Raw genomic sequence first — 17,391 nt, forward strand, 5'->3', positions numbered from 1 at the left:
CGTTGCACGGGTCTTTGCACGTGCTCGTGAGCGCCCAGTCCTCGCACGGCTTGTGCACAGAGAACCTGGGGGCGGCGGAGGGTGGGCCCAGGAGAGTGTGTGTGGAGGGGGGGATGTGTTGGGGGGGGTCTCTGCTCCATGGTATTTGGGGGGGAACGGGGGGGTCGCCTCAGGTTCTGGTGTGGGGAGACGGACCCCGTCAGCTCCGGGTAGCAAAGGGTTAACCCTCCCCCACCCCACCCCCCAGCGACGGTTTGTTTACATTGGGTCTCCACGCACCTGCCCCCCCTCCCCGCCTCCTGATTGGCTTCCCCTGTCCCTGGGGGCCCCCCCAGCAGAGTCCCGGGCGTGTGGGGGGGAGTTGGGAGCCGGCTGATAAACAGCTCCGGAAGGGGGCAGGGGGTGCGTCGGGGGGGGCCATGGAGCCCCTCGAGCTGGACAGGATTTGCTGCGAGGTGTCCCGAGGCCTCCAGGTGTTCAGGAAACAGCTGGGGACCCAGGTAACCGGGGGGAGCAGGGGCCTGGGGGGCGTTACTTGGGGGGCTCTGGCAACCTGCATCAGAGGAGCCTTGAGCTGGGAGACGCCCTCCCCCGAGCTGGGACCGGTCCCCTCCCGGGGTGCTGTGAAGGGGCCAGTTCCCTGCGGAAGGGGGGGGCATGTGCCCCCCCACCCCCTTGTCCGTCTGCTGACCCCCGTGTCCATCTGTCCCCACAGCTCACCGTCTATCTGGGCAAGCGGGACTTCGTGGATCACCTGGACCGGGTGGACCCCGTGGGTGAGTTGAGGCGGGGAGCTGGGGGGCTGGCCATGGGGATTGGGGAAAGGAGGGCTGGGGTGGCTCTGGGGAGTAGTGGGGGGCTGGGGTTTGGGGGGGCAGGTGGCTCTGAGGGGCGGTGAGGATGGCTATGGGGTGGTTGGGGGGCTGGGGGGGGCAGGCAGTGGGGCTTGGGGACAACTAGGGGGCAGTGGGGTCCTGCCCCCCGTCCTTACCGCCGCCCCGGTTCCCGTGCAGATGGCGTGGTGCTGGTGGACCCTGAGTACCTGAAGGATCGGAAAGGTAAGAAGGGGCGTAGGGCGGCTCTGCCCCAGTGGGGTTCGGGGGCATTCCTGGCTCCACCCCCTCATTTGACCCAGACCTGATCGTTCAGGCCCCCACCCCCGGGGCTGTCAGCGTCCCGTGGGAAAGGAGCCAGGAGCAAAGTAATGCCCATGGGAAAAGGTCACCGGTCCCTGGGGGGGATGGGGGGGGTGCGCCATGGCGCGTGCCCCCCCCCCCCCGCAGATTTCTTCGCCTCCCCGCAGCAAAACGACGTTCTGCACCTTTCATCTGGCAACTAAATGGGGAGGCTCCAGCCTGGCGCTGCACAGAGGTGGGAGACCCCCTGCAGCTCCCCCTCCCCCCCGCACAGGGGCTTGTCGGGGGGTTCTCGGGGCAACAGCCCTGGGACTCTGCGTGGGGGGGGGATAGAGCTCGGCAGGGGGCCTGGCTGTGGGGGGCTCCGTGGGCTGGGGATCTGGGTGTGGGCGGCTCATCGGGCGGGGGGGGAGGGGGGCTCGGCGGGAGGGTCTGGGTAGGAGGGGGTCTGGACACATGGGGCAGCAGCTCCCTGTACAGGGATCCCTCCCCTGCAGCTGAGGAGCCGTGGGTGCAGGAAGTGGGGGGTGGGGAGTTTGCAGAGCTTCCTGCAGCCGGGGGGGGAGAAATGTGGGGTGGGTTCGACCCCACCCCGGATGCTGTGCAGGGAAAGAGGAAGTCGCGTGTGTCCCACCCCGCCCCCCAGCCCAGCTGGGACGACCAGCCGGGTCTTTCCCAGTCCCGCCCCCTGCCCCACAGTGATTCGCCTCCCTGCCGCCGGCCCTGGGCCCCCCGAAACATACCGCTGGGGCTGGGGGGGGCCACGTGACCGCTCTCGCGGCTTCCCCACGTCCTTTCGCTGCGGGGAGGCGAAGAAATCTGCGGGGGGCAGGAACTCTGCGCACGCGCCGTGGCGCCGAACCCCCCCCCCCCCCCCCCCCGGGCCGTGAAAACGTCCTGCTCCGGTCGCCCCCTCTCGGCTTCCCCGGAGAGAGTGAAGAGAGTGGGGGGGGGGGGGGGGGCGGAGCTGGCCGAGGCCCCTCCCCTCACCCCCCCACCTTGTGTCCCGTCCCCCCTCCCGCCCCGCAGTGTTTGTGACGCTGACCTGCGCCTTCCGCTACGGGCGCGAGGACCTGGACGTGCTGGGCCTGTCGTTCCGCAAGGACCTGTTCGCGGCCACCTGCCAGGCCGTGCCCCCCCTGCCCGAGGAACGGCGCCCCCCCACCCGCCTGCAGGAGCGACTACTGCGCAAGCTGGGGCCCAACGCCCACCCCTTCGCCTTCACGGTGAGACCCCCTCCCCTAAACCCCCCCAACGCCCCCCCTTTGCCGGCACGGTGAGACCCCCTCCCCTAAATCCCCCCAACGCCCCCCCTTCGCCTTCACGGTGAGACCCCCTCCCCTAAATCCCCCAACGCCCCCCCTTCGCCGGCACGGAGAGACCCCCCTACCCTAAATCCCCCCAACGCCTCCCCTTCGCCTTCACGGAGAGACCCCCTCCCCTAAATCCCCCCAACGCCTCCCCTTCGCCTTCACGGAGAGACCCCCCTCCCCTAAATCCCCCAACGCCCCCCCTTCGCCTTCACGGAGAGACCCCCTCCCCTAAATCCCCCCAACGCTCCCCCCTTCGCCTTCACGGAGAGACCCCCTCCCCTAAATCCCCCAACGCCCCCCTTCGCCTTCACGGTGAGACCCCCTCCCTAAACCCCCCCAACGCCCTCCCTTTTGCCGGCACGGTGAGACCCCCTCCCCTAAATCCCCCCAACGCCCCCCCTTCGCCTTCACGGTGAGACCCCCTCCCCTAAATCCCCCCAACGCCCCCCTTCGCCGGCACGGAGAGACCCCCCTACCCTAAATCCCCCCAACGCCTCCCCTTCGCCTTCACGGAGAGACCCCCTCCCCTAAATCCCCCCAACGCCTCCCCTTCGCCTTCACGGAGAGACCCCCTCCCCTAAATCCCCCAACGCCCCCCCAACGCCTCCCCTTCGCCTTCACGGAGAGACCCCCTCCCCTAAATCCCCCCAACGCCCCCCCCTTCGCCTTCACGGTGAGACCCCCTCCCCTAAATCCCCCAACGCTCCCCCCTTCGCCTTCACGGAGAGACCCCCCTCCCCCAAATCCCCCAACGCCCCCCCCTTCGCCTTCACGGAGAGACCCCCTCCCCTAAATCCCCCCAACACTCCCCCCTTCGCCTTCACGGAGAGACCCCCTCCCCTAAATCCCCCCAACGCCCCCCCTTCGCCGGCACGGAGAGACCCCCCTCCCCTAAATCCCCCCAACGCCCCCCCTTCGCCGGCACGGAGAGACCCCCCCTCCCCTAAATCCCCCCAACGCCCCCCCTTCGCCGGCACGGAGAGACCCCCCTCCCCTAAATCCCCCCAACGCCCCCCCTTCGTCTTCACGGTGAGACCCCCTCCCCTAAATCCCCCAACGCCCCCCCTTCGCCTTCACGGTGAGACCCCCTCCCCTAAATCCCCCCAACGCCCCCCCTTCGCCTTCACGGAGAGACCCCCTCCCCTAAATCCCCCCAACGCCCCCCCCTTCGCCGGCACGGAGAGACCCCCCTCCCCTAAATCCCCCCAACGCCCCCCCTTCGCCGGCACGGAGAGACCCCCCTCCCCTAAATCCCCCCAACGCCCCCCCTTCGCCGGCACGGAGAGACCCCCCTCCCCCAAATCCCCCCAACGCCCCCCCTTCGCCGGCACGGAGAGACTCCCCTCCCCCAAATCCCCCCAACGCCCCCCCTTCGCCTTCACGGTGAGACCCCCTCCCTAAATCCCCCCCACGCCCCCCCTTCGCCTTCACGGAGAGACCCCCCTCCCCTAAATCCCCCCCACGCCCCCCCTTCGCCGGCACGGAGAGACCCCCCTCCCCTAAATCCCCCCCACGCCCCCCCCTTCGCCGGCACGGAGAGACCCCCTCCCCTAAATCCCCCCCACGCCCCCCCTTCGCCGGCACGGAGAGACCCCCTCCCCTAAATCCCCCCCACGCCCCCCCTTCGCCGGCACGGAGAGACCCCCCTCCCCTAAATCCCCCCAACCCTCCCCCCCTTCGCCGGCACGGAGAGACCCCCTCCCCTAAATCCCCCCACGCCCCCCCTTCGCCTTCACGGTGAGACCCCCTCCCCTAAACCCCCCAACGCCCCCCCCTTCGCCTTCACGGTGAGACCCCCCTCCCCTAAATCCCCCCCAACGCCCTCCCCTTCGCCTTCACGGTGAGACCCCCCTCCCCTAAATCCCCCCAACACTCCCCCCCCTTCGCCTTCACGGTGAGATCCCCCTCCCCTAAATCCCCCCAACACCCCCCCCTTCGCCTTCACGGAGAGACCCCCCTCCCCTAAATCCCCCCAATGCCCCCCCTTCGCCGGCACGGTGAGACCCCCCCTCCCCTAAATCCCCCCCAACGCCCTCCCCTTCGCCTTCACGGTGAGACCCCCGCTCCCCTAAATCCCCCCCAACGCCCTCCCCTTCGCCTTCACGGTGAGACCCCCCTCCCCTAAATCCCCCCCAACGCCCACCCCTTCGCCTTCACGGAGAGACCCCCCTACCCTAAATCCCCCCAACGCCCCCCCTTCGCCTTCACGGTGAGACCCCCCTTCCCCTAAATCCCCCCAATGCCCTCCCCTTCGCGGTGAGACCCCCCCTCCCCTAAATCCCCCCCAACGCTCCCCCCTTCGCCTTCACGGTGAGACCCCCCTCCCCTAAATCCCCCCCAACGCCCACCCCTCCGCCTTCACGGTGAGACCCCCCTCCCCTAAATCCCCCCAACGCTCCCCCCCTTCGCCTTCACGGTGAGACCCCCTCCCCTAAATCCCCCCCCAACGCCCTCCCCTTCGCCTTCACGGTGAGACCCCCCTCCCCTAAATCCCCCCCAACGCCCTCCCCTTCGCCTTCACGGTGAGACCCCCCTCCCCTAAATCCCCCCAACGCCCACCCCTTCGCCTTCACGGTGAGGACCCCCCTCCCCTAAATCCCCCCAACGCCCACCCCTTCGCCTTCACGGTGAGACCCCCCCCTCCCCTAAATCCCCCCCAATGCCCCCCCTTCGCCGGCACGGTGAGACCCCGCCCACTGGGGAACCCCATTTAATACACCCTGTGTCTCAGATCCCACAGAACCTGCCCTGCTCCGTGACGCTCCAGCCCGGCCCAGAGGACACGGGCAAGGTACGGACGCGGGGGTCGGGGGGGGGGGCCGGCAGGCCTGGGGGGGGCTGTGGGTCGGGAGGGAGGGGCCCCGGCAGGCCTGGGGGTGGGGTGCGGGATGGGAGGGAGGGGCGCCAGGCTCATGGGGTCTTTCCCACACTCTCAGGCTTGCGGGGTCGATTTTGAGATCCGAGCTTTCTGTGCCAAATCCCTGGAAGAAAAGATTCACAAAAGGTACCGGAGACCCCAGGGTGAGCCCCCCGCGCGCAGCCGAGGCTGCAGACAGGCAGCGAGCGAGACCCCCTCCCCTCCCAGAGCCGGGGAGAGAACCCAGGAGTCCGGGCTCCCAGCCCCCCCTGCTCTAACCCCCAGCCCTCACTGCCCTCCCAGAGCGAGAACCCAGGAGTCCTGGCTCCCAGTCCCCCCTGCTCTAACCCACCAGCCCCCACTCCCCTCCCAGAGCTGGGGAGAGAACCCAGGCGTCCTGGCTCCCAGCCCCCCTTGCTCTAACCCACCAGCCATCACTCCCCTCCCGGAGCTGGGGAGAGAACCCAGGCGTCCTGGCTCCCAGCCCCCCTTGCTCTAACCCACCAGCCCCCACTGCCCTCCCGGAGCCGGGGAGAGAACCCAGGAGTCCAGGCTCCCAGCCCCCCCTGCTCTAACCCACCAGCCCCCACTCCCCTCCCGGAGCCGGGGAGAGAACCCAGGCGTCCTGGCGGGCTCTGACTCCCCTCTCCCCCAGGAACTCGGTGCGGCTGGTGATCCGGAAGGTGCAGTACGCCCCCGAGAAGCCAGGCCCCCAGCCCACGGCCGAGACCACCCGGCACTTCCTCATGTCGGACCGGTCCCTGCACCTGGAGGCCTCGCTGGACAAGGAGGTGGGGGGCTGGAGGGGGCGCGGGGAGCTGGATCCGGGGGACAGGATGTGGGGGGGGATCTGGGGAGCTGTGGGGGGCATGGGGAGCTGGATCCGGGGGACGGGACGTGGGGGGGATCTGGGGGTCCGCGGGGGGCACGGGGAGCTGGATCTGGGGGACGGGACGTGGGGGGGATCGGGGGGAAGGGATCTGGGGGGCACGGGGAGCTGGATCCGGGGGACGGGACGTGGGAGGGATCTGGGGGGCACGGGGAGCTGGATCTGGGGGATGGGACGTGGACGGGGGGAGGCCGTGGGGCCCTCACGCGGGGGGGGAAGGTACTGGGGGGGGCCTCGCACTGACCCCCCCCGGTGTGACCCCCCAGCTCTATTACCACGGGGAGCCCATCAGCGTGAACGTGCACGTAACGAACAACTCCAGCAAGAGCGTGAAGAAGATCAAAGTTTCGGGTGCGTCCTGGGGGGCAGGGGGGTGGATTGTACGGGGGGGGGGTCTGATGGGGGCAGACACGTGCTGGGGGGAGTAGGGGAGGTTGTACACTTGGGGGGGTCATGTACGGGGGGGGAGATATGCACCCCCTGCACTGGGGAGGTTAGGGCCCTGGGCCGGGGGGGGGCAGCATGTCGGGGGGGGACTGCCTGTGCCCCCCCTCTGATCCCCCCCTTCCCCCCCGCAGTGCGACAATACGCAGACATCTGCCTCTTTAGCACGGCCCAGTACAAGTGTCCGGTGGCCCAGACCGAGCAAGAGTGAGTGACCCCCCCCCGGCACAGAGACCCGGGGTGGGCGCAGGACTGGGGCTGCACTGGGGGGGTCCCGGAGGAACAACCTGGCCCTTTGGGGGGGTCCCTGGCCGGGGGCACAGGGAGGGGCCCGGGGGTGGCATGGGGGGGTCCCTGGCCGGGGGCACGGGGAGGGGCCCGGGGGTGGCGTGGGGGGAGGGGCCCGGGGAGGGGCCCGGGGGTGGTGTGGGGGGAGGGGCCCTGGCCGGGGGCGCGGGGAAGGGCCCGGGGGTGGCGTGGGGGGAGGGGCCCTGGCCGGGGGGCGCGGGGAAGGGCCCGGGGGTGGCGTGGGGGGAGGGGCCCTGGCCGGGGGGCATGGGGAAGGGCCCTGGGGGTGGTGTGGGGGGAGGGGCCCGGGGAGGGGCCCGGGGGTGGCGTGGGGGGAGGGGCCCTGATTAGTTGGGGTCCCGCCCGCTCACCCCCCACCCGCTCTGCGCCCAGTGACCAGGTGTCGCCCAGCTCCACGTTCTGCCGGGTTTACACCCTGACGCCGCTGCTGAGCCAGAACCGGGAGAAGCGGGGCCTGGCGCTGGACGGGAAACTCAAACACGAGGACACCAACCTGGCCTCCAGCACCATGTGAGGGGGGCTCCGGGGGGCGCGTCTACACCCATTCCCTGGGCCCATCGCCAGATCCCTGGGTCCCCGGCCGCCCCGCCCCAGAGGTGGCCGCGTCTCGGCGCCGGGTGAGGGGACCCCGGGTCCCCGGCCGCCCCGCCCCAGAGGTGGCCGCGTCTCGGCGCCGGGCGAGGGGACCCCGGGTCTCCGGCCGCCCCGCCCCAGAGGTGGCCGCGTCTCGGCGCCGGGTGAGGGGACCCCGGGTCCCCGGCCGCCCCGCCCCAGAGGTGGCCGCGTCTCGGCGCCGGGCGAGGGGACCCCAGGGCGCCGGCCGCCCCGCCCCAGAGGTGGGCGCATTCCGACCCCGCGCTCTGTTTCAGAGTCAAGGAGGGGGCGAACAAGGAGGTGCTGGGGATTCTGGTCTCGTACCGTGTGAAGGTGAAGCTGGTTGTCTTGCGGGGGGGGTAAGTACCTGCTCACATGTCCCGTCTTGCCCCCCTACCCCCAGTTTCCCCTTAACCCTGCCCCCGTCTCACTGTCCCCTTCGCTCTCCCCGCAGCGACGTGTCCGTGGAGCTGCCCTTCGTCCTAATGCACCCCGAGCCCCGCGAGGCGTTCGCACTGGCACGGCCCCAGTCAGGTAAGGGTTAAACACAGCCCCTGGGTCACCCAGCGCCCCTCGGCACCGGGCGAGGGGTCCCCGGGTCACCAGCCGCCCCGCCCCAGAGGTGGGCGCATTTCGGCACCGGGCGAGGGGCACCAGGTTGCCTGGCGGGGAGGATTAATGATTTTTTCTCCCCTCCCTGCAGTTGTCCCAGAGATGGACGTGCCCGTCGACACCAACCTCATCGAATTTGAAACCCAGTAAGAGCCCCCCCATATCCCCCCCACTTCCCAGGGAGCCCCCCCGGCCGCGCCCCGATGTTGGGGAGGGGCCTGTGGGGAGGGACTAGAGTAGCTTTATCCGTGTCTGCCCCAATAAATGGGGGATAAGAGGGGTGTATCCCCAGAGCAGCAGGGGGGTGGGGTCCTAAATTGGGGCAGGGACCAGTCCCCGCCCCCAGTGTCCCCTTGGGGTTCCACACGTGGGGGGCTGCCTCATGCAGGCTGGTTGGGGGGGGGTGGGGCCAGGGAGCAGCCCCCCTCCTTAACCCCACATCCGTCCCACCCCTCAGCTATGGCCAGGACGACGACATCGTCTTCGAGGATTTCGCCCGCCTGCGGCTCAAGGGGGAAGTCAAGGACGACCAGGACGATGACCATTTCTGAGGGTGGGGAGGGAGCTGGGCAGCTGACCCCCCCCTCCCCGTAGCAGAGCTGGGGCCTGGCCCCTGATTGGGGGGTGTGGATTTTAACTGTGTCTGTTTAGGCTTTTTATGCTGCGTTGCCCCCCTGGTGAGGGGGGTCCCCACTAAGCCCCCTATCTCACTGCTGTACGGGGGGGGCCCCCAGAACCCAGGTCTGGCTTTTAAATGTCATTAACTTGGGGGTCCCTTTTTCTCCCCCCCCAAGATTTTAACCATTGCTCCCCTCCTGAGCTCTGGAAGGGGTAACCCCCACTGGACTCCTCTCTGGGCATTATTGCTGCTTAGACGCCCACGGCCCCTGTTCATCTATCCGTGGACTTTTACACCTGTTTTCATTCTGGGGGGGCCCTGCCCCCCATATCTGCTCTGGGGGCCCCTGCCTGGTGTGGGTGGAGTCAGGACCTGGCGCCCCCCCTGGGTGGGGGCCTGCGGATGCTCGTGCTGGGGGTCGGGGATTTTGGGGTTTTGTGACAGTCGCGCTGTAGCCATATGTAGGGCGGGAGGTGGGGGGGGCGGCTCTCGCAGAGCACTGGGACAAGTAAAGAAAATATCAACTGGTGTCTGGGGTGGTTCGTGTCGCAGACCTTGGCGCCAGCCGCTCTGCCCCAGAGGTGGGCGCATCTCGGTGCTGGGCGAGGGGTCCCTGGGTCCCTGGCCCAGAGGTGGGCGCATCTCAGCGCCAGGCGAGGGGTCCCCAGCCGCCCCGCCCCAGAGGTGGGCGCGTCTCGGTGTCAGGTGAGCGGTCCCCGGGTCCCTGGCCCAGAGGTGGGCACATCTCACCGCCGAGCGAGGGGTCCCCGGCCGCCCCGCCCCAGAGGTGGGCGCGTCGAGGGGTCCCCGGCCGCCCCGCCCCAGAGGTGGGCGCGTCGAGGGGTCCCCGGCCGCCCCGCCCCAGAGGTGGACGCGTCTCGGTGCCGGGCGAGGGGTCCCTGGGTCCCTGGCCCAGAGGTGGGCGCATCTCGGCGCCGGGCGAGGGGTCCCCAGCCGCCCCGCCCCAGAGGTGGGCGCGTCTCGGTGTCAGGTGAGCGGTCCCCGGGTCCCTGGCCCAGAGGTGGGCACATCTCACTGCCAAGCGAGGGGTCCCCGGCCGCCCCGCCCCAGAGGTGGGCGCGTCGAGGGGTCCCTGGCCGCCCCGCCCCAGAGGTGGGCGCGTCTCGGTGCCGGGCGAGGGGTCCCCGGCCGCCCCGCCCCAGAGGTGGGCGCGTCTCGGGGCCGGGCGAGGGGTCCCCGGCCGCCCCGCCCCAGAGGTGGGCGCGTCTCGGGGCCGGGCGAGGGGTCCCCGGCCGCCCCGCCCCAGAGGTGGGCGCGTCTCGGGGCCGGGCGAGGGGTCCCCGGGTCCCCGCCCCAGAGGTGGGCGCGTCTCGGGGCCGGGCGAGGGGTCCCCGGGTCCCCGCCCCAGAGGTGGGCGCGTCTCGGGGCCGGCCGAGGGGTCCCCGGCCGCCCCGCCCCAGAGGTGGGCGCGTCTCGGGGCCGGGCGAGGGGTCCCCGGCCGCCCCGCCCCAGAGGTGGGCGCGTCTCGGGGCCGGGCGAGGGGTCCCCGGCCGCCCTGCCCCAGAGGTGGGCGCATCTCGGCTACAGAGGATGGCTCCAGGCAGGGGATAGAGCAGTGCCGGGGGGGGGGAGTCTCTATGTCCTGGAGGACTAAATCCCCCGCCTAGAGTGTACCCCTCCCTGAAAGGCCCTAGAGCCCCAACCTGCGCCGGCTCCCTCTCTATGGTCATTCCCTGGGCACTAGCCATAGAGTCCTAACGCTCCAGCTAGAGCGGCCACGGCTCCGGGCTGCCAGCCAATGGGTGGAGGCCAGGCTGGCTCTGGGACTAGCCATAGAGACTGTGCCTAGAGCCTAGCTCCTGCCGCCCCCCACCTAGATCTCGATGGTAAGGGTCCATGGGTGGTGACGCTCTAGCTGGGACTCTATGGTCACGTTCCTGGAGGACTTCCTGGCGGGTTAGCAGTGTAGTCTCATCACCATGGAGATGCGGCTCGGGGAGCCACTCTAGCCCCCATCTCGATGGCCAGAGGCCTGGAGGACTGCACTGGGCCCCTGACCACAGAGATCTGGGCTAGAGCGTAGCCTCCCCCGGCTGTAGAGGGGGCCGCCCCACAGCCCTGGAGAGCAGCTCTGCAGGGCTAGAGCGCCCGGCCTGGGGGGTGCACACCAGGCAGCCTCTCCCGGGGAAAGGGAGCGTTTATGCAAATGAGCACAATGCATATTCAAATGTGGACATCCGCCCAACAAGGGCTGGGCTAATGAGCCTTGTGGGAGTTGGGGGACGGGGGGGGGGTCTATGGCAGACCCCTCCCCTCACAACGTTCCCAGGAGCGGGGGGTCCCCGGTGCAGCTGCTTAGGGGGCGTCTCTGTCCAGCTCCGCAGCGGGTCCGGGCGCCGGGTCTGGAACAACAAAGGGGCGGGGGGACAATTCGGGTGAAAACCCCGCTGGGAGAAAGGGGGCCAGCAGGGGGTGCTGACAGTGCGGGGGGGGGACCAGGGGGCTCACTGGTCTCCCCCTCTTCTTACCTGGTCCTTCACCCTCCATTTCTCCTCCTCTCCCAGGGGATGAGCTGCCCCTGGGGCCCAGCCCCACCACTGCCTGGGGGGGACAGAAAAGAAACAGTGAGACCCCTGGGACCCCACAATCCTCCTGACACTGGGGAGAGAACCCAGGAGTCCTGGCTCCCAGCCCCCACTGCCCTCCCAGAGCTGGGGAGAGAACCCAGGAGTCCTGGCTCCCAGCCCCCACTGCCCTCCCAGAGCTGGGGAGAGAACCCAGGAGTCCGGGCTCCCAGCCCCCACTGCCCTCCCAGAGCTGGGGAGAGAACCCAGGAGTCCGGGCTCCCAGCCCCCACTGCCCTCCCAGAGCTGGGGAGAGAACCCAGGAGTCCGGGCTCCCAGCCCCCCCTGCTCTGACCCACCAGCCCCCACTGCCCTCCCAGAGCTGGGGAGAGAACCCAGGAGTCCGGGCTCCCAGCCCCCCCTGCTCTGACCCACCAGCCCCCACTCCCCTCTCACCAGCTCCTCGCAGGACGTGTTACAGCTGCTTTCGCTCGTCACCAGCTCAGCGGCCAGCCAGGGGGGTCTGGTGGGGGAAAGGGTGTTAATTTAGGGGTGCACACCCTGCCCCTCCCTCCCAGCCTGGGCCTGCCCGGGGGAGGGTTGCTCGCCAGGCCCCCAAATGCAGCTGTCTCTGGGGTGGGGTGTCCGGGCAGCCACCAGCCCAGCTGGGCGGGGCGGAGGGAATCTGAGCGCGGGGTATCTGGGGGGTGGGGGTGATGTCCATGGGGAAAGGGGGTGCCATGCCAAGGCAGGAGGGTGGAGGCACGAAATGGGGGGGTTGTTACCCAGCCGCTGCTCCCAGCCGTAGCCTCTCCAGCTTCTGGCGCAGCCGGGACACCTGGTTCTGGTACCTGCGGGCGGGGCACAGACAGACCGGTAGGGGGGCGCCCAGCCTGGGGGGGCACAGGGGGCTCGCCCCCCATCTCCTTGCGCAGGCTGTCGGTGCTCAGGGCAGGAGGCCCTAGGGGGGCCGTGGGGCTCACCTCTCCTCCCGGGCATTGGTCTCGTTCACCCTCTGGGCCTCCAGCTGCTTCTCCTGCACCCACCGGGCCTCCAGCTGGTCCCGGGCCCGCAGCGCCGCCCCCAGGGCCGCCCGCAGCCCCTCGGCCTCCTGGCCCCGCTCCCACAGCCGGGCCTGCAGCTCCTGGCAGCGCCCCGAGAGCCCCGCCAGCTCCCGGGCACAGCGCCCCGCCCTGGGCAGACACACGCCGGCGTTAGAGCCCCCGAGGACGGGCTGGGATGTGGGGGGGCCCCAGAGGGCCGTGGAGGGGGGACAGTGTGGGGGGGTCAGGAAGCTGGGGGGGGGATTGGGGGCTCACCTGGCCCGGTGCTCCTGGCATTCGGCCTCGCTGCGGTTCAGGGCATCGCTCAGGTGGGCCACGCTCTGGGCCAGCTACAGGGGGGGCGGGGAGACACGGGGGGGTTAGTCCCACGGATGCTGTTCCCCCCCCACAGCGCCCCCCCCGGCTCACCTCCTCCTGAGCCCCCCGCAGCTCCGCCAGCTCGACCGCGTGCTGCAGCCGCAGAGACGCCAGCTCCAGGGGGGCCCTGGGGGGCATAAAGGGGGAGTGGGTCAGAGCCCCCCCCAGCCCTGCCGGTGCCCCCCACTCCCGACTCGCAGCCCCCTGCCAGTCCCCAGCCCTGCCCCCCCAGCCCTGCCAGTGCCCCTGACTCCCAACCCGCAGCACCCAGCCCTGCCCCCCCAGCCCTGCCGGTGCCCCCCACTCCCGACCCGCAGCCCCCAGCCCTGCCCCCCCAGCTCTGCCGGTGCCCCCCACTCCCGACTCGCAGCCCCTGCCAGCCCCCAGCCCTGCCGGTGCCCCCCACTCCCGACCCGCAGCCCCCAGCCCTGCCCCCCCAGCTCTGCCGGTGCCCCTCACTCCCGACCCGCAGCCCCCAGCCCTGCCCCCCCAGCTCTGCCGGTGCCCCCCACTCCCGACTCGCAGCCCCTGCCAGCCCCCAGCCCTGCCGGTGCCCCCCACTCCCGACCCGCAGCCCCCAGCCCTGCCCCCCCAGCTCTGCCGGTGCCCCTCACTCCCGACCCGCAGCCCCTGCCAGCCCCCAGCCCTGCCCCCCCAGCCCTGCCGGTGCCCCCCACTCCCGACCCGCAGCCCCCTGCCCTGCCCCCCCAGCCCTGCCGGTGCCCCCCACTCCCGACCCGCAGCCCCCTGCCAGTCCCCCCAGCCCTGCCGGTGCCCCTCACTCCCGACCCGCAGCCCCCTGCCCTGCCCCCCCAGCCCTGCCGGTGCCCCCCACTCCCGACCCGCAGCCCCCTGCCCTGCCCCCCCAGCCCTGCCGGTGCCCCCCACTCCCGACCCGCAGCCCCCAGCCCTGCCCCCGCAGTCGACCCCCAGCCCCCGGAGCAGGGGGTGGTGGCCCCGGCTCCACCTGGGTGCCTGGGGCCCCGGCTCCAGCCGGAGGGTCTCTGCCAACAGCCGCTCCAGGTCCCGGCGCTCCGAGAGTCTCTCATCTGTAGGGGAAGGAGGGGGAGGGGCTGGGAGCCCGGACGCCTGGGTTCCCTCCCCGGCTCTGGAAGGGGCTGGGGGCGGGGTCAGGCCTCTGGATTTCCCACCTGAGGCTCCGCCCCCCGCTGTTCGACTGGCCCCGCCCCCTCCGAGGCCCCGCCCCTGCTCTGCCGCAGGCCCCGCCCCACGCTCACGGCTCGGCCGCAGGCCCCGCCCCCCCGCTCACGGCTCTGCACCAGGCCCCGCCCCCCGCTCACGGCTCTGCACCAGGCCCCGCCCCCCGCTGAGGCCCCGCCCCCCGCTCACGGCTCTGCACCAGGCCCCGCCCCCCCGCTCACGGCTCTGCACCAGGCCCCGCCCCCCGCTGAGGCCCCGCCCCCCTCTCACGGCTCTGCACCAGGCCCCGCAGCCGCCGCGTCTCGCGCTCCCGCCGCTCCAGCTCCCGGCGCACGTGGCGCCTCCAGGCCGGGCCGGGCCCCGCCCCCTCCATCGCTTCCGGGTCACGTGCGCCGGCGCCGGCAGATGTAGCGCCGGGGAGGAGGGGCGGAGCCCGGCCGGCGCATGCGCCGCGAGCAGCAGGGCGGGGCGGGGCCGGCGGCGCGCGCGGGGCCATGGCCACCTACAGCGTGGCCAACGAGCGGCTGCGGGTGCTGGAGGAGCTGGAGCGCGAGATCGGCGCCTCGCTGCAGAGCGCGGGTAGGGGCGGGGCCAACGGCCGAGCGCGCGTCGGGGCGGGGCCTGGCTGCAGAGCGCGGGTAGGGGCGGGGCCAACGGCCGAGCGCGCGTCGGGGCGGGGCCTGGCTGCAGAGCGCGGGTAGGGGCGGGGCCAACGGCCGAGCGCGCGTCGGGGCGGGGCCTGGCTGCAGAGCGCGGGTAGGGGCGGGGCCAACGGCCGAGCGCGCGTCGGGGCGGGGCCTGGCTGCAGAGCGCGGGGCGGGGCCAACGGCCGAGCGTGGCTGGGGGCGGGTCTAATGGCTGGGGGCGGGGCCACGGTCTCCCCCCATTTGCTGTTTTGGGCGCCCCCCCTTTGGGAGGGGCCAGGCTGCAGGGCAGGGGCGGGGCTAACGTTTGGGGGCGGGGTCAGGCTGCAGGGGTGGGGAGCTGCAGTGGGGTGCGGCGAGTGAGGTGGGGGACAGAGCCCCCTCCTGTACCCCAGCCCCAAGCCCTGAACCCCCCAAACCCAGAGTCTCCTCCTGCACCCCAACCCCCAGCCCCGAGCCCCCCCAAACCCAGAGCCCCCTCCTGCACCCCAACCCCCAGCCCCGAGCCCCCCCAATCCCAGAGCCCCCTCCTGCACCCCAACCCCCAGCCCCGAGCCCCCCCAAACCCAGAGCCCCCTCCTGCACCCCAACCCCCAGCCTTAACCCCCCCAAACCCAGAGCCCCCTCCTGCACCCCAACCCCCAGCCCCGAGCCCCCCCAATCCCAGAGCCCCCTCCTGCACCCCAACCCCCAGCCCCGAGCCCCCCCAAACCCAGAGCCCCCTCCTGCACCCCAACCCCCAGCCCCGAGCCCCCCCAAACCCAGAGCCCCCTCCTGCACCCCAACCCCCAGCCTTAACCCCCCCAAACCCAGAGCCCCCTCCTGCACCCCAACCCCCAGCCCCGAGCCCCCCCAATCCCAGAGCCCCCTCCTGCAACCCAACCCCCAGCCCCGAGCCCCCCCAAACCCAGAGCCCCCTCCTGTACCCCAACCCCCAGCCCCGAGCCCCCCCAAACCCACAGCCCCCTCCTGCATCCCAACCCCCAGCCCTGAACCCCCCAACCCAGAGCCCCCTCCTGCACCCCAGCCCCGAGCTGCCCCAACCCCGGAGCCCCCTCCTGCACCCCAACCCCAGAGCCCCCCAACCCAGAGCCCCCTCCTGCACCCCAAGCCCCGAGCCCCCCCAACCCCAGAGCCCCCTCCTGCACCCCAACCCCCAGCCCCCCAAACCCAGAACCCCCTCCTGCACCCCAACCCCCAGCCCTGAGCCCCCCCAAACACAGAGCCTGCAGCCCTGAGCCCCCAAACCCAGAGCCCCCTCCTGCATCCTAACCCCCAGCCCTGAGCCCCCGCAAACCCAGAGCCCCCTCCTGCACCCCAACACCCAGCCCCGAGCCCCCCCAACCCCAGAGCCCCCTCCTGCACCCCAACACCCAGCCCTGAGCCCCCCCAACCCCAGAGTCCTCTCATGCACCCCAAACCCCTCATCCCCAGCCCCACCCCAGAGCCTGCACCCCCCAACCCCCTGCCCCAGCCCAGTGGAAGTGCGTGAGGGAAGGGGAGAGCCGGCGAGGGAGGGGGACTGTGGTGAGCCGGGGGCGGGGCCTGGGGAAGGGGCGTGGTCTGGGAGAAGGGGCGGGGCTAGGGTATTGGGTTTGTGGGAGTAGAAAGTTGTGGCTGGAGGTCATGGATAGGGGAAGGGGTGCCAGGGGCTTTCGGGGGGAAGGGTGCTGGGGGATCCCCGGGGGTGAGGTGTGCTGGGGGATCCCGGGGGGGGTTGCCAGGGGCTTTCGGGAGGAAGGGTGCTGGGGGATCCCTGGGGGGGAGGGTTGCTGGGGGATCCCCTGGGCAGTTGCCAGGGGCATTTGGAGGGGAGGGTGCTGGGGGATCCCCAGGGGGGATGCCAGGGACTTTCGGGGGGGAGGGTGCTGGGGGATCCCCCGGGGGGATGCCAGGGGCTTTCGGGGGGGAGGGTGCTGGGGGATCCCCAGGGGGGATGCCAGGGGCTTTCGGGGGGGAGGGTGCTGGGGGATCCCCAGGGGGGATGCCAGGGATTTTCGGGGGGGAGGGTGCTGGGGGATCCCCAGGGGGGATGCCAGGGGCGTTCAGGGACAGGGGTGCCGGCGAGTCAGGCCCGGAACAGGGGGGCGCTTTGGGACGAGGCTCGCCCCAGGGAAGGGGGGGGTTTATCGGGGCGCCCCTCACCCCCCCCGCCGCCCCCCAGGGAACGTGATCCTGGAGCTGTCGAAGGAGAAGCCGACCGAGCGGCTGCTCGAGCGCCAGGCCGCCCAGTTCACCGCCTCCGTGCAGAAGGTGGAGTCGGAGCTGTCGGGCCAGATCCGCTACCTCACCCAGGTCAGGGGGGCGGGGCCGGCGCAGGGGGGCGGGGCCGGCTGGGGCGCTCAGGCTCACCCCCCATCTCTGCTGTCTCCCCCCCCACAGGTGGCCACGGGGCAGCCCCACGAGGGCTCCAGCTACTCGGCCCGCAAGGGCTGCCAGATGGCGCTGAACCGGGTCGACTACGCCCGGGTCAAGCTGGGAGAGCTGGCCCGCACCTGCGAGCACATGCTGGAGCAATAGGGGGCGCCCCCCGGCCCGCCGGGAGCTCGCCGGAGCCCCCCCCCCCCGCGGGAACACGCCAGGAGCACGGGACGGCGGCCGGGGGGAGCGCGGAGCCGCTTGCCACACGCGTGACCGGCCGGGCACGTGAGAAGGCGGGACACGCTCCGGGGGGACCCAGGAGCGACACGCCGGCCGGGCCCCGCCCCACCCCGGGCGCACCGGGAACACGGTCTGACCCACCGGCTCTCGGCGCCGGGGGGGCCACCGGCGGGGGGGGGACTGTTTTTCCTACTGCCCTTGTTAAATAAAAGGGGAAAAAACCCAGATTGCCCCACACTGAGGACCTCTGTTCGGGGGGCGGGGTG

General features: G+C 71.8%; 3 protein-coding genes across 4 annotated transcripts; 2 read left to right on the forward strand and 1 right to left on the reverse strand.

Moving 5' to 3' along the window:
• The first annotated feature begins 404 nt into the window (after nt 1-404).
• ARRB2 (arrestin beta 2) lies at nt 405-8,991 on the forward strand. 2 transcript variants are annotated; one of them, XM_048834028.2, is made up of 14 exons: nt 405-500; nt 716-776; nt 1,014-1,058; nt 2,166-2,362; nt 5,181-5,240; nt 5,386-5,453; nt 5,962-6,097; nt 6,462-6,546; nt 6,774-6,846; nt 7,321-7,458; nt 7,818-7,901; nt 7,997-8,076; nt 8,246-8,300; nt 8,612-8,991. In XM_048834028.2, exons 1-14 carry the CDS (start codon nt 420-422, stop codon nt 8,703-8,705), a joined length of 1,257 nt encoding a protein of 418 aa, XP_048689985.1. In that variant the 5' UTR covers nt 405-419; the 3' UTR covers nt 8,706-8,991. The 2 variants fall into 2 exon arrangements, with proteins under 2 accessions (XP_048689985.1, XP_048689988.1); XM_048834031.2 differs by lacking the exons at nt 405-500; nt 716-776; nt 1,014-1,058; nt 2,166-2,362; nt 5,181-5,240 and having other exon boundaries at nt 5,414-5,470.
• Nucleotides 8,992-10,913: 1,922 nt separating this feature from the next.
• Nucleotides 10,914-14,301, reverse strand: LOC125628749 (autophagy-related protein 16-1). The gene is made up of 9 exons (XM_048834043.2): nt 14,151-14,301; nt 13,687-13,768; nt 12,771-12,846; nt 12,618-12,691; nt 12,282-12,491; nt 12,084-12,149; nt 11,755-11,821; nt 11,263-11,335; nt 10,914-11,136 (listed from the first exon to the last, which is right to left on the reverse strand). The coding sequence occupies exons 1-9, from the start codon at nt 14,251-14,253 to the stop codon at nt 11,090-11,092; spliced, it is 798 nt and encodes a 265-aa protein (XP_048690000.1). The 5' UTR covers nt 14,254-14,301; the 3' UTR covers nt 10,914-11,089.
• On the forward strand, nt 14,301-17,350 carry MED11 (mediator complex subunit 11). Its single transcript, XM_048834055.2, has 3 exons — nt 14,301-14,459; nt 16,689-16,819; nt 16,907-17,350. Exons 1-3 carry the CDS (start codon nt 14,375-14,377, stop codon nt 17,042-17,044), a joined length of 354 nt encoding a protein of 117 aa, XP_048690012.1. The 5' UTR covers nt 14,301-14,374; the 3' UTR covers nt 17,045-17,350.
• Nucleotides 17,351-17,391: the final 41 nt, after the last annotated feature.

This window comes from Caretta caretta, chromosome 28, assembly GCF_965140235.1.
Source record: "Caretta caretta isolate rCarCar2 chromosome 28, rCarCar1.hap1, whole genome shotgun sequence".
In the NCBI taxonomy this organism is placed as follows: Eukaryota; Metazoa; Chordata; order Testudines; family Cheloniidae; genus Caretta; species Caretta caretta.

Bases quoted from the DNA above. Each gene is read 5' to 3' on its own strand.
- ARRB2 (XM_048834028.2), top strand. From the start codon at position 420: ATGGAGCCCCTCGAGCTGGACAGGATTTGCTGCGAGGTGTCCCGAGGC. The intron at 2,363-5,180 runs GTGAGACCCCCT...CCTGTGTCTCAG, and splicing joins CCCACCCCTTCGCCTTCACG to ATCCCACAGAACCTGCCCTG. The intron at 7,902-7,996 runs GTAAGTACCTGC...CTCTCCCCGCAG, and splicing joins CTGGTTGTCTTGCGGGGGGG to CGACGTGTCCGTGGAGCTGC.
- LOC125628749 (XM_048834043.2), bottom strand. From the start codon at position 14,253: ATGGAGGGGGCGGGGCCCGGCCCGGCCTGGAGGCGCCACGTGCGCCGG. The intron at 13,769-14,150 runs GTGAGAGGGGGG...CTTCCCCTACAG, and splicing joins GCGGGGCCTGGTGCAGAGCC to ATGAGAGACTCTCGGAGCGC. The intron at 12,150-12,281 runs GTGAGCCCCACG...CCCCGCCCGCAG, and splicing joins ACCAATGCCCGGGAGGAGAG to GTACCAGAACCAGGTGTCCC.
- MED11 (XM_048834055.2), top strand. From the start codon at position 14,375: ATGGCCACCTACAGCGTGGCCAACGAGCGGCTGCGGGTGCTGGAGGAG. The intron at 14,460-16,688 runs GTAGGGGCGGGG...GCCGCCCCCCAG, and splicing joins CGCCTCGCTGCAGAGCGCGG to GGAACGTGATCCTGGAGCTG. The intron at 16,820-16,906 runs GTCAGGGGGGCG...CCCCCCCCACAG, and splicing joins AGATCCGCTACCTCACCCAG to GTGGCCACGGGGCAGCCCCA.